General features: G+C 52.0%; 2 protein-coding genes across 7 annotated transcripts in view; one reads left to right on the top strand and one right to left on the bottom strand.

The window, feature by feature from the left end:
* Positions 1-423: 423 nt before the first annotated feature.
* On the top strand, positions 424-6,188 carry XKR8 (XK related 8). Its single transcript, XM_006743191.3, has 3 exons — positions 424-838; positions 2,865-3,061; positions 4,576-6,188. Exons 1-3 carry the CDS (start codon positions 546-548, stop codon positions 5,283-5,285), a joined length of 1,200 nt encoding a protein of 399 aa, XP_006743254.2. The 5' UTR covers positions 424-545; the 3' UTR covers positions 5,286-6,188.
* A 2,869-nt stretch (positions 6,189-9,057) lies between these two features.
* The window catches only part of EYA3 (EYA transcriptional coactivator and phosphatase 3), a 107,528-nt gene continuing 102,582 nt past the window's right edge, over positions 9,058-14,003 (bottom strand). For all 6 annotated transcript variants that reach the window (XM_081817871.1, XM_081817867.1, XM_081817868.1 and 3 more), the window contains one exon: positions 9,058-12,788. In XM_081817871.1, the coding sequence (XP_081673997.1) occupies positions 12,708-12,788 (81 nt within the window). In that variant the 3' untranslated portion in view covers positions 9,058-12,707. The remainder of the gene's footprint in view (positions 12,789-14,003) is intronic.

A 14,003-nucleotide genomic window follows, 5' to 3' on the forward strand; every position in this document is an offset into this window, starting at 1 on the left:
GGCCCTCGCTCGAACTCGAGGCACCCGCATCTGCGAAGTCCCGCAATCGGGGATCAGAACGGGCCTTTTTGTTTTGCCACAACGCGGACGTGAGGGGTCGCGGTCCAACCCCGGGCGCTACTCCCCGGGCCATTTCCGTCGTCTGCGGCCTTCTTTTGCCTCAATTGCAACGCGAGGCAATTAGAAGTCGGCCGAGCTAAGGAAGGGCGGTGTGGCCGGGCCGGGCCGTCTTCGGGCCTGGCGGTCCTCGGGGCTCAGCGGGGCTGCGTGCGGGTAAGGGCCACGGCCGGGGGCGGCCTTCTGGGGCGCAGACGGCCAGGGGTGGGGAGCACCGGCGCCCGCGGCGGCCGCGGGGGCCGCGGGGGCCGCGGGGGCCGCGGGGCCTTGCTCCGCCCCGGACAGGGCGGGACGGGGAAGTCCCGCCCAGGAGGCCCAGGCCCTGGGCGGCCCCTAGGGCTGCGCCTGCCTCCTTCCTGCCGCGGCGACCCCGGGCGGGGAGGGCGGGTCGGAGCCTAGAGGAGAGGCGGGGGCGAGGCGGGCGGGTCATGCCTTGGTTGCCCCGCGCCGCGCTCCTTTGGGACGTGGTCCTGGGCTTTTTGGGCACCGCCGCCTTCCTGATCGACCTGGGCGCCGACCTGTGGGCCGCGGGCCAGTATGTGCTCAGCGGCCGCTACCTGTGGGCCGCGCTGGTGCTGGGGCTGCTGGGCCTCGCCTCGGTGGCGCTGCAGCTCTTCAGCTGGGTCTGGTTGCGCGCCGACCCCGCCGGCTTGCACGCGCCGCAGCCCCCCGGCCGCTGCCTGGCGCTGCTGCATCTCTTGCAGCTGGGCTACCTGTACAGGTGAGCACCACGCCCTCGGGAAGAGGGAAGCGGAACGGAGCCCGGCGGCACCTGCGGCCGGGCTGCTAGCGCCGGGGAGAGCGCTGACACCGGGAAGGGGGTGGGAAGGAGAGGATCGGGGGCCCAGGAGAGCAAGCTAAGCCCTTGTGGGCACTTCTGCTGACAGGTGAGCGCCCCCCCCCGCCCCGCCCCGAAGAAAGAGAGGCCGGCTGAGAGCCCTCAGAGCCCATCTAGCCCTACCCTCCCTGGCACTGGGGAAGAAACTGAAGCCCAGAGAAGAAAAGGAGGCACAGGATTTGGAGTCAGACCTGTCTGGGCTCCCGTGCTAGCTAATTTGCCATCTGTGGCCTCATTCCTGCGTTCTCTAAGCCTCAGTTTCCTCCTCTGTGAAAAGGCGGCAGGAACGTAGAGACAGGTGTGGCAGGCGGGCCTGTTGTGGGGAGTGAAGGCAAGAGCCGAGTGTGCCTAGCTTGGTGCTTGGCTGTTGGTGGACTCTCGTGTAATGGCAGACCGGTGATGTGTTTCATACAAAAAATGTTCCTTTTTGCTGTGGGTGGAGCCTTGGGCAAGTCACTTGAGCCCTCTGGGTCTCAGTTTACTCATTGTTCTGGTGGGGATGGTTGTTGCGCCTGCCTCTGTTTGGTAGGGATTAAACGAAATTAAACGAAATAAGACCAGTAAGTTGCTTTGGCTCAGAGTAAGCCTTCAACAAATTACCGGGGTCACCCAGGAGCTTCAGCAGCCCTGACCCCCAGAGCAGAGCTTGTTCCCTCAACCCCTCCTCCCCTCCCCACCCTCTCGTCCCCAGAGCAAGCAAGAGCACAGCGATGGGGTCTGACTCATCCGTGTCCCCTGAGCCAGCCAGGGCTGGGCAGAGGCTGGGTTCCAGAAAATCTGTGTGGGCTGTACTCCTCAGAACTGGCAGGGCCCTCTAGAGATGCAGAAGCTGAAACCAAGGGATCAGAGTCAAGCAATGGAGTCAGGACACCATGTGGTCTGGGTTGGGATGGGGTGGCTGGAGCCAGGATCTGCTCTTGAATCCATTTTGCAGATTCTCTCCAGATCTTGCTTTGACAAAGCTGCGTTGAGCCTCTAGGAGTGGACAAGAGGAGCTTTGAATGTTGCAGTTTTCCGTGAGGGACTGCACGGGCCTCGATAAAATGCCGAATGGGCAGGAAGGAGGGCAGAGGCTCCTGCTGAGGGAGAGCCTCAACCTGGGCCTGCCCCCCTGCTCCTTTAGTGTGTTGTCAAGTCCATCCAGGGGAAGTGACAGTAAATTTCTGATGAATGAATTGGCACTGAGTGAATGGGCTCACCTCCCAATAGCCAACTAAGAACAGTTCCGGGTGGGGGACATCAGGGTGCATCTTCCACTGCCCCCTCTCATGCCAATGGGTCACCCGGGCCTGTCTGTCCAACCTCTGGGCTCCCTTAACTCTGTGTCTGCCTCCATGCCCACCACTCTGGACAGTCCTCTTAAATGGATCTTCCTCCCGGTCTTACCCCTTTTCCCCTTCCACTTCTCCACGGCCAGAGAGATCTTTCTACAGCACAATCTGACCTATCCTGCCTGTGCACAGAAGCTTTCAATGGCCCCCCTCCCCCACAGGGTCCTAAGAAAATCTTAGGCTTGCTAAAATTTGAGAACTACCACCTGGGGCAGTTTCATAGTATGCCTTTGAAATTCACACGGCTTTGGGTCCGAATCCCGTTTCTACCATTTATTAGCTCTCTGGTCTTGTTTCCCCATGTGTCAAATGGGGGTGTTGTAAGAAGTAAATGGAACAGGGTTTGTGATGACCCCGGGACATCCTGGCCAGCCCGGGCGGTGGTAGTTGGTACCCATCCCCATTTTACGATAAAGAACGAGTTCGGCGAGGTTAAGTCGCTCGTGCCCAGGGCCCCACAGCATGTCAGTGACGAGCTCGGACTGGAGCCCGCCCGCACCCAGGCCCGGGGCGAGGGGAGGTGGAGCGCAGCGGACACTAACCCGGCCCCTCGGGGCATCCATACCCCGCCTGCCTAGGTGTGTGCAGGGGCTGCGGCAGGGGCTCCTCGTGTGGCAGCAGGAGGCGCCCTCCGAGTTTGACCTGGCTTATGCCGACTTCCTAACCCTGGACATCAGCATGCTGCGGCTCTTCGAGACCTTCTTGGAGACGACACCACAGCTCACGCTGGTGCTGGCCATCGTGTTGCAGAGCGGCTGGGCCGAGCCCTACCAGTGTGAGTGATGGGCCGGTGGCCAGGCCCCCTTTATGGCGTCGGGGGGCTTCCGACGAAGGGCAGGAGTGTTTTCACTCTTCGATCAAGGCTGCTTAGAAAACAGGAGGATGTGCCTTAGGCAGCTCTGCGTTCAATTCGGAAGTTGCTCCTTGGCCTTCCGAGTGAGGACGGGTGGTAGCGCGGGCGGCCGTGGTGGCTGGTGCTCCTTCTTCTCTCCACCTGACACGAGAGGCAAGAGGTGCAGGGAGGAGAAGTGATCTGCACCGGGGCACACAGCACTCACTGGGCACATACTTCTGTTTGTCTGTTTGCAGCCGCCGGTGTCTAGGGTCAGGGCTACCTGGGAACGGTCTCCACTGTGTGTGTAGGGGAGGCAGGGAGCAAGGGAAGAGACAGATTTCCCTAACTTTTTATTTCACGAACATTTAGTTAGCTGCTGTTATGTGCCAGGTACTGGGCTGCTGGGGACCCCAAGGGAGCAGAATGTTTCGTACCCTGGAGGAGCTCAGAGACAAGGCAGTAGGGAATGACTGTGTGCTAAGACCCCAGACAGAAGGGGGTGAGGTGTTACAGGTCCCCTGGGGGGCGGGGGTGACTCTAGGGGAAATTCTGGCTGGAGCTCGCAGGGCACGTGTTCCTGGCCTACCCAATATTGTGGGCTAAGCTTGTCCAGGTCAGCGAATGCAGCACGCTAGGCAAACGGCAAGGATATCAGCCCCACTGAGACCTAGTGTGGGCTAGTTAGAGAGGACGTTGCCCCAGATCTGCTTCCAGGGTGGGGGTGGCTTCCTGGTCCACAACAGGCTCCCAGTAAACATCTGTTGACGGACCGCAGTGGGAAAGGGCCGGGGAGTGAGCATTCTAGAGACATTCCAGTGCTGCCTTCACCCCGCCCTGGAGATCCTGGTGCTTCTAGTCCAGGAGGTGGGAGAGGATCTCCACTGTAAACTTCGAGTGTTGAAAAATCAAGACGAAGGCCCAGTCCCAGCCGGGACGTTCTATCTGTGTGGCAGGGCCCGGCCCTCCCAGCCTGGAGGGTAGCTTCCGCCACAGGCCGGTTGCCACCCCTGGGATTTCCTGCTTCCATTTCTGAGACTACAAACAGGGAGCCAGGATTACTGATTTTCAGTGCCAGGAAAGGTTCTTCTGGGAAAGGACGGGTTACAGGGCCCTGAACGGTGCTCAGGGTGTGGCCAGGGGCCCGGGGCGCCAGATGCTGGGTGACAAGGGTGCAGATGGGGGTATGTAAGTCGCACAGCCCAACCCCCCCCCCAATCCTGGAAGAATCTCATCGTGGGAGCACCTGAAAAGTTACGCCTTGCGGCGAAGGGCAGACTCCCTATCTGAAGCCCTATTGGCTCTATTTTCGATTGCGTGAACAGATGTTCTCCAGCTGCAGTTCCCCTTCAGCCATCGGGGGCTCTGACACCCGCCTCGGGGTGGTACCCGTGCCTTCTAGGGAGGGCCAGGCAGGCTGCCCGCAGGGCTCACCTGTGCCCGCTTCCTCTCCACAGGGGTCGGCATCTGCACGTCTTTCGTGGGCATCTCGTGGGCGCTGCTTGACTACCACCGGGCCTTGCGCACCTGCCTGCCCCCCAGGTCGCGCCTGGGGCTGGGCTCCTCTGTGTTCTACTTCCTGTGGAACCTGCTGCTGCTGTGGCCCCGAGTGCTGGCCGTGGCCCTCTTCTCTGCTCTCTTCCCCCACTACGTGGCCCTGCACTTCCTGGGCCTGTGGCTGGTGCTGCTGTCGTGGGTCTGGCTGCAGGGCACGGACTTCATGCCAGACTCCTGCTCAGAGTGGCTGTACCGGGCCACCGTGGCCACCATTCTGTACTTCTCCTGGTTCAACGTGGCCGAGGGCCGCACCCGAGGCCGCGCCACCATCCACCTGCTGTTCCTCCTGAGTGACAGCGTCCTCATGGTGGTCACCTGGTTGGCCCACGTCACCTGGCTGCCCAGTGGGATCCCACTGCAGGTGTTGCTGCTGGCGAGCGGCATCTGCTTCCTCTTGGGCCTGGCTCTGCGGCTCGTGTACTACCGCTGGCTGCACCCGAGCTGCCGCTGGGAGCCTGACCGGGTGGATGGGGCCCGGGGCGTCCGCTCCCTCGAGGGGCGTCCGCTGCCTCACAACAGGCGCTTGACCCACTTGGCTCAGAACTTCTTCCCCAGGGTTAGGGATGAGGCTGCTTTGCCACAGAAGGGAGAGGTGAATGGGGTCCTTTGAGGCGAGGCCCGAGCCGGCAGGCACAGAACAGATGGAATCAACTGGTAGAATGCAGAAGATAAGCTAATGACGCTGCTACGGGCCTGGATTCCCTCAGGAAGCGCTTGGTGACTGATGTGCCAGGCGCTGGAGACCAGAGTTGAGTAAAGACACAGGCCTGCCTTCGAGGATGAGAACGAGATGAGAACAGCAGGGCCCTGGAGAGTCAAGGGCTCCAGTTACATACAAGACACTTTGGGAGGAAAGAAGAGACCCCCTTCCCCACCCGACCCCACCCCCACCAACCAGTAGAGCTGGTACCCCAAAGTTCCTAGAGATGGTATTTTCACCTCCCTGGCCACCTCTAAAATAATAGGTGGAGGTGCTGTCCCACGGCTTGGCTCCCCGATCCTGGGCTAGAAGGCCCCGGATCCCCAGGATGTGTTCAGAATTCTTCCTCTCTGCCTCGCCTGTCATTGTGTTCATCCAACAAATGTTTACTGAGAGCATTCTCTGTGGCAGGAATATTCTATCCTTGGAGGCTGGAACAAGATCAGCTGCCACCTGAGCTTTATCCCTTACCCTCTCCAGCTACCCCTGAGCGGGCTGTCATGCTGGAAGCCGGGGATGTCCAGCTAGTGGCCCCCGTCAGCCTCCCCAAGGCCTCAGTGCAGCCAGCCCAGCCTCTGGCCCTGCTCTCAAGCGGCCACCTTTCAACCAAGTGCTTGTGAGCCTGTGGTCTGGGCCATGGCTCAGCCCGTTGAGTATTTTTCTACTTTAGGCAGTACACTTTCTACCTCAGAGTCTATGTGAGAGGAAGAGAAGGTGTGTGCATATGTGTCTTTGCAAGTGAAGGACACGTATGTGTTGTTTTTGTTTAACAGTATTATTAGATTATTATTAAAACCTCATGAAACCCTCCAATCTAGTTGTGTCATTAATCTGCAGAGTTCAAAGACACCTGGAAAGAAGGGTCAGGGACATGAAGTCCACCCTTAAAATTGGTAAGGGCCCTGGGACCAGAGAAGAGGGCTGGTTCTCAACCTTGTTTTCCAAGTTTTGGGAGCTGGTAAGCCATTGAGGGGTTGGTCGTCACCTGGTGGGCATCAGAACCCAGATCTGGGCCCACTCTCATGTGTGCTGCTAACCAGCTTTGCTGCTAGGCCTGGCAGGAGCCACAAATGCCTCTGGTACCAGGAAGTGAATCCCAGAGCCCGGGTGAAGAAAGGTACGTGTGCTGGGAGCTCAGGGAGGGTGTAAGCGAAGAGGCGACTTAGGGGATGTGGATGTGGGCCACGATGCCAGGGGGGTGGAACTTTTGTTGCTCTGGAAGATCTGTGGTATGCGGAAACCAGGGAACAGGAAAAGGGCACTGGAGACAGAAGGAAAAGGTGCAATCCTCCCTGTGAGGAGGCCAGGATCGTCTCCGTTCTATTACTCATTTTAGTGGAGACCCAATAAACAGGATAAGCAGAACTGTTTGAGATAGTGTAAAAGATAAAGTAGGGAAGGGCCCAGGGAGAGGGTGAATGCGTGTTGTGGGTGGGAGTTCCAGTTCTGTATGGCATGGCTCAGGAAGGCCTCCCTAGAAACTGATTCAGCCCTCAAGGAGGGAGGGCGAGAACCATGCAGATGCACTCTACCCCCGGAACCAAATCAGCAGGGCTTGGCGGGACTTGCGGGAGGGCTTGCACAGCTATGCTGGCCTGGAGCCAAGGATGACAGGTGGGGGAGGGGGGTGGAGGGAGCCCTGGGGAGATGATGCTGGTGCTTTTTGACATACAGAGAAAGGTAAGGCCGGAAGGATCTCCAGGTTCATCCCGTCCAGTGATTTCCAGACTTGAATTTCACGGACCAGTAAAATGGCCAACATGGCTGCTGACTTAATTTTAACAAAAAAAAGGCAGTAAAGCTGGAGTGGGGGTGGGGGTGGGAGGGATGGGTGGCTGGGTGATGGACACTGGGGAGGGTATGTGCTAAGGTGAGCCCTGTGAATTGTATTAAGATTGATGAATCACAGACCTGTACCCCTGAAACAAATAATACATTAAAAAAAAAAGGAAGTAAAAACTACCAACTATTATCATCATCATCTCCTACTAGGATATAATGGCCTTAGAGAAAGGATCATTCCTTTTTCTTTTTTTTTTTTGATTGAGGTATAATATACAGTATTATAAAAGGACCATTCTTTTTTTTTTTTTAAAGATTTTATTTATTTATTCATGAGAGACAGAGAGAGAGAGAGAGAGAGGCAGAGGGAGAAGCAGGCTCCCAAGGAGCAGGGAGCCCGATGTGGGACTCGATCCTAGGACCCTGGGATCATGACCTGAGCCGAAGGCAGACGCTTAACCATCTGAGCCACCCAGGCGCCCAAAAGGACCATTGTTTTAACTGAATACATTTAAACACATAAACACACCCATAGGTGAAATCATTATAGTTTCTCCCAAGTCACTGAGAATATCAAGGGTTGAGACCCCAGAGGGTGGGCTTAGTGCCCAACCCAGCCCCGGACATAGGTCCTAAGGGTTTCACTAAAACAAATATTGGTGCTGTTGACTTTAACAAGCTTCCTGTCATACATAGAGATTAGGTTCAGGGGAGATGGCATATATGCTCAAACAGAAGACAGTGTTTTAGGCAATTCCCTACTTTCCCGGAGAAAAATCTCAAAGACGTGTGCTTTAAATGTTTTGGACAAACGCTCATCTGTAATCGCTAAATGAAATTGTCAAATGATGATGATATGTAATTAAATTGAAACAACATACAAGGTATACCACCTAAAATCTGTGGAATGAAGCAGTCGCTTCTTCATTTGTATATAAAGTTTATAGAATTAAAAGTTTTTAAAAGATGGCAGTGACATTATTTGCAATTAGAAATTTCAAGATTCCCATCAAGAATTTCTTTTAAAGGTCAAGAAACTTGTTTTTGAAGAATAAAACCATCCTGGATTACTAATTTTTACCTACCAGCAAAAGGTTTTTGAGAAATGCGCAGATGTTATACTTACTATAGGGGAGATGGAGATGTTTACTCACAGGGCTTGAAAAGCAAATACTCCAGTATTTGTACTCATGACCAAGTTAAAGATGTAACAACTAACAAGTTTGCTTCAGCTATGATGTGGTTCGAAATATGTACCTTCCAACGAAAAAACTTAATGCCTAGAATACAAGGCAACCCCCTTTTCTAAGGAGGAATTAATTTGGAGAAAAATACATCTTAGAGTACTTGGAAGCTAGACCCGAATTCTGTCCTCCTTCATTGGAATAAAAGGCAAAGGGATTCTCGACTGTTTTCCAGACCAGTGAGGGACAGTCAGACCCAATCTGAAGAAACGAAATGAGCAGAAGTAGTTGACGTGACAGGAAATCAGGCCAAATCAAGTGAGGTTTGATATCAGTTTGTCAGTTTTATTGCTTTTGCATTTTAAGCTCATCACGGCAAGGTAGTGATTTCTCTTTAATAATTAAATTTCAGCACATTTGACAGCAAATGAGACCTCTTATCATTCCAGTCCTAAACTTTAAAAGGCAATAGATTTTAGAAACAATTAAGAAATAAACTTTCCCTTGCAAATTATTTTAAAATATTTTTTTTATTTCCCCATGTACATTTGTTTATACCAAATGGTTAAATTTTTGATGAAATTAATGACCGGGTTATTGAAGAGTGCCATCTTTCTAATGAGCTCTAAAGATTTTTTTACGAAGCCCTACTTAGGAGCCTACTTAAGCTGGGCAACTGGGCTGATCCTACTCAGAAAAGACACAGGAGCAAACTGTATAGAAAATAAAAACTTTATTTTTTCAAGTTTATAAGATAGTTCCCATTACATATAACATTATGGTCAAGGACTCTACACAGCCACGAATGCCCGCAGTCACATAAATATATCCGATCCACTCAATGCCTTTTCCTGCTAAATGAGGCATCTGAAGTCCAGAGGGTCATGTTTTGAGTAGAAGTTGTCCTTAATGAGATGGCTCCCGTCAGTGCATTAGGGACTAGCCATGGAGCCTTGCTTGCTGGAGCTAAGTCAGAGGAGAGGAAGGAACAGAGGGCCTGCAAATTGGGGATGGGACAGAACTACATTTTCTCTCATAGTTAAAGATATTTTAGAATCCCAGAATTCAGATTTGGCTTCTTTTAAGTGTGAACATCTGGGGACTTCCAAGTTTTGGATGAAAAAGGAAGCCAATTTAGTGGTAAGAAGTAGAAACCTGCTTAAAGAAGGGCCCTAACTGTCCCTCTTGTACAGGAGTGAGGAGAGGAAGGCCCCAGCTCACCACCCTTGGCTTAGAACACCGTCCTCCCAGGAAGAGGAAGAATGTGGCCCTGCCCCTCTCCCCATCCCCCTTGGTTCAGTGGCACTGACACCCATTCAAGGTAGTGAACATCTAGATGCTCCATATGCTGCCGCTAGAGTTTGCCAATCAGATTCTACTTGGAGCTTGAAAAGTGAGTTTGTATAAACTGCGAACAAGCTGTGGCACAAGTCTCCTGGGACACTGGCTTTGCCCCTCAACTTGCAGAGCAGAAGACAGGAACATCCCAAACCAAATAAGAGCCCAAACAGGCATCGAAGTCTGGAACAGGCATCTATTCTCCCGGACACCACCAGCTGCCCGAGGGGCACCGGACAGGGTGATACTAAGGCACAGTCAGTTTTACATTCGGAAGTCAAGCCACCTCTTAAACCCAGGACACATGTGACAACTCCAGATCCCACACTAGAGACAGTCCTCACCATGAAACGTGCAGACCCATCTTACAGAACCCACAGTGCCCGGCTGGGGGAAAGACTCATCATGTGGCTAATTTCATGGGGACACTTTCTAGTAAAGAGGGCTTCCCCTTGAAGAAATGACCCACGGTATCCTTTTGTCCTCAGCTTCCAAGAGCTCTTGGTGCTACCCACTTATTTTCCTTTCCAGATCTTTGTGCTGGAACACAGGGTAGAAGAACGCTGTGTTCCCTGGATAACTCATTTTGGCAGAGAGGAATCGAGAAGCTCTCATTTTCTGTCTGTCCTATAATGAGGGCAGCAACAACCAGAAGAAAGCAGAAGGGCTCTGCTGGGTAGAGTTTCCTTACCTCTCTTCACCAATTTCAAGTTCCTTTTGCAAAGACCCAAGCTGGGGAGTCAGGGCCGGCTTGGGGGAGTGAGGGAAATGCCGTTGAAAGAGGAGTCCAACTCATAGGGATAAAGAGCTTCTCCCAAAGGGCAGGGAGAGGGAAGTGTTCGTGTGTGGCCCTGTGTGCGTGACGGGGTACCACTCCACAGCCTCACAAGCCTGAAGTACAGCACCAACCAGGTGGCCTATGTCCAGTGCAGGGAACCAACAGTTATACTGCAGTATGGGGAGACCTTAGGGCCTGCAAGAAAGGCCCATCATAGAGCTTTCTAAGATCAATTATCAAGCAAGGCAAAGCAGCATGTGGACAACTATGCTGAACACAGACAATGGAAGGCTGGCCTCCAACTGCACGCCCCATCTCTTCCCCACCTGCCAGAGGCGGCAAGGTCAGAGAGGCAGCTAAGTAATGAGCACGGACTTCAGCTCCTTCCCAAAAACTGCTTCCCTAAAATTGTGAGTAATGGAGCACTTTCCCCATCAGTTCGGGAGGAATGTGTCTATCAGTTTTTCTCTGCTGCCATTTGGGTGGTCTGGCGTCGGAAGGAGCCTGGCCCCTTTGTGCCGCAACATTTCTGGAAATGGATACCCAGAATCTCTGGGGGCGAGCAATTACAGCTGGGGTTGGTCAAGGGATGCCTCCTACTGAGGACCCAGACTGCACACCTGAGGTGCTTATATGATCACTTCTCCAGGCAGCCGGGGAGAGGCTCAACTTCCTCATCTCTAGGAAGTTAATCCTGCCTGAGCAGACGCCCACGTTTGTCTTGGAGGGATGGAGCATCCACAACACAGCTGGGCTGTAAGGCTGGGGTTAGTTGCCTGGCACCCACCAATCTTCCTAGAGGTCAGGGTGAGAGACGTTCCTGCATTTAGCCCAGGATTCAATTTTCAGGCATGGAGTGGGGTCCCAGCACCCTCATTTAGATCAGGAAAGTCTTTCTGGCCTTCTGGTTTCCCATTTTAGAATGGGATTTGAGAAGCAGGAAGGGTGTTCCATGGGAAAAGTAGGTTTTGATCATAGCAATCTGTTCTTCAGTTTCAGGAAGAGATTTGGGTAAATATATGCCCAAAATACCTTTCTTGGCTTAAGGGCTTCAAAGGAAGTCAAATGTAGTTACGAGTCTGTTCTTAGATTTGATTTAACTTCTTGGGTCCAAAGCCGAGCGACTGGCCAGAGCTGCATGGAGGCGGATGTGAGGTACAGAGGGCAGGAAAGGGGCAAGAGTTTAGTACTGATGATTAAGAAGGAGGAGAAGGCTGTAGGGGTGAGCATCTGCTGGGGGAGGGTGCTTCTCTGCAGGAGGAAAAGGTGGAATCTTCTTGTTTCAAGAGCCAAAGAAGCAGAAATTCCTAAGAAGCCTTAGTCCTTTCCCTCCAGTTGGGACGTAAGCCCTCTGGGACACAGTCTTTGAATAAAAGTCTAGCTGAAGGCTTAGAATTTACGTCTTAAGAGAGGGAGTTTCTAGGGCTGTGCCATTTGGTTGAAGGGGGACAGGGATTGGAAAGGGGACTAAGGCTTCTAGGATGGGAAATACCAAAGTCTAAAGTTAATCAGTGTCCAGTGCCCCAGAGTTCAGCAAACTAGGAGATGGAAGCACGGGAAGGAAACCACCCTAGAGAGCAGACCGCTGGGGCAGCTAGAGGTGCTACTGTCACAGAGAGGTATCTTAGATATTTCAACTGCTATTTTCCAAGGAAACTTTACACACCCCTTTCTTGCTAGAAAAAGAAAGGAGGGAAAACCTGCTTCAGAGACCAGACCCTTAACTATAAAAATAACATATACATTCCCTGGGAATATGTTCTAGAGCTAAGGAGATTACAAAGACTGCAAGAGATGGTATCGCAAAAGTCTGCCACATCTATCCTGTTCCCTCAAGTTCAGAGCAGTTCTCAAACTGGGCACAAACTAAGAGTGCAACTCTGCTCCAAGAACTTCCTTTTCTTTTCTTCATTTTTTGAAACAAAATAAAACGAAACAAAAAACAGAAGAATTAAAAGCACTGTAGCTGCGGTGAGTCTATTGTTCTCTCAATCCAACTGTCTCCTGCCTCTGTATGAGGATGAACACAGGGCTGCAGCTCACTCTTAGCAAAAATAAGCTTCGTCCCTTGCAGCTGTTGGTTCTGATTGTGTTCTCGCCAGCATTCCATGGAGAAAGAGAGAGACACACACACAGAGACAGAGACAGAAACGGAGACAGAGACAGAGAGAGAGTTCCCAGATGGTTCCGGTCTCTAGCTCCCTTCAGGAGTGAAAAGGAGCTCACGGGGAAGGGTCTTCATTCCAGTTCTCAGAGAAAATCAAGCTCCAAAGCCTGGTGGAGGGACACCAGGTCTCCATGGTTGGTGATTCTCCAGAAAGGCATGTTGTGCTGGAAGAGAGGGGGATAGTTGATAGCTGTTTAACCCAACCTCTTTTGGGTTAAGCTCCTCTTTTGGGAGCTGACACTTACCTATATACCTCTTCCTCTCCCCGAGATACTTGGTAACACACTCTACTCCTGCCCACCTTATAGGGCTGTTATTAAGGAGCAAGTAAGTCATAGGTATAAAGACTTTGTACCCTATAGGACACTTTACAAATGTGAGAGATTTTTATCAGGTCTTTTGTGGTAACTGTGCTTTTATGATATATACTTGTTCTAGCCATTATACAGGGTCTTCAGGATCAAATAAAATGACCCACATAAGAAATTACTATTAATATATTACATTTTCTTACAGACGGTCAGTTTTCTATATGTTTCAGACAAAGTTTCTCTAAGTTTCTACAAAGCCTAAATCTTGTTCACCACTAAGATGCAGAATACACAGATCTAAGAAATAATAATCCCATTTACCATGTTGTCAAAATCATGTCCAGAATACTGTGTGCTTTTGTAGAAGCCACATTTTAAAGAAGGGATTTGAAAAATCCAAGTGTTGGAAACCGTGTTCTATGAAGCCGAAGGGGATTAGCTTTACTGATCGTTTTGTTCACACTCCTTGCAAGTTACCCGAAATACTGAAGTCTTACAACAGTTCTTTTGGCAATAAGCTCAGTGTTTCTCAAGCATGCTGCTCACCCATAATATTTAAAAGGCTTTTAATATACAGAACAGGAAACAGACCTGTTATATCATACTCAGGACTCGGACCAGGATATGAAAGTTAGAGATACAAGTTTGAGTTCAGTGGAAGGAGGACCATCCTAACAGCTTGGATGACGCCACAGTAGAACACGACACACAGGAAGCAGTCTCCCCATCCTTGGGTTTATTCAAGCAAGGACTAGGAAGTCTTCTGGGAAAGGGGCTGCAGAAAAGGTCCCTCACAGGGTAGAGGCTGAACTGGATAGAGCTCTAAGGCATCTTCCAATGGGTATATTCTGTGGTAGATGATTACAGGCATCAGTTTAGTGGCCCCAACTCCGCTAATGACTTAATTGTTCTCTATCTCCCCGACTCCCTTCTTCAAACCGAGCAGCACTGTTGCCTCCATCCACTAGTGTCTTCTTCCCCCCCACCCCCGCCCAGAGGGCAACAAGCACTTCAGAATCAAAGCCTCAAAGATAACACATGAAAAAAAATAAAGGTCCTTGAATTGCT

This window comes from Leptonychotes weddellii, chromosome 4 (assembly GCF_054177405.1).
Source record: "Leptonychotes weddellii isolate Sample4059 chromosome 4, ASM5417740v2, whole genome shotgun sequence".
NCBI lineage: Eukaryota > Metazoa > Chordata > Mammalia > Carnivora > Phocidae > Leptonychotes > Leptonychotes weddellii.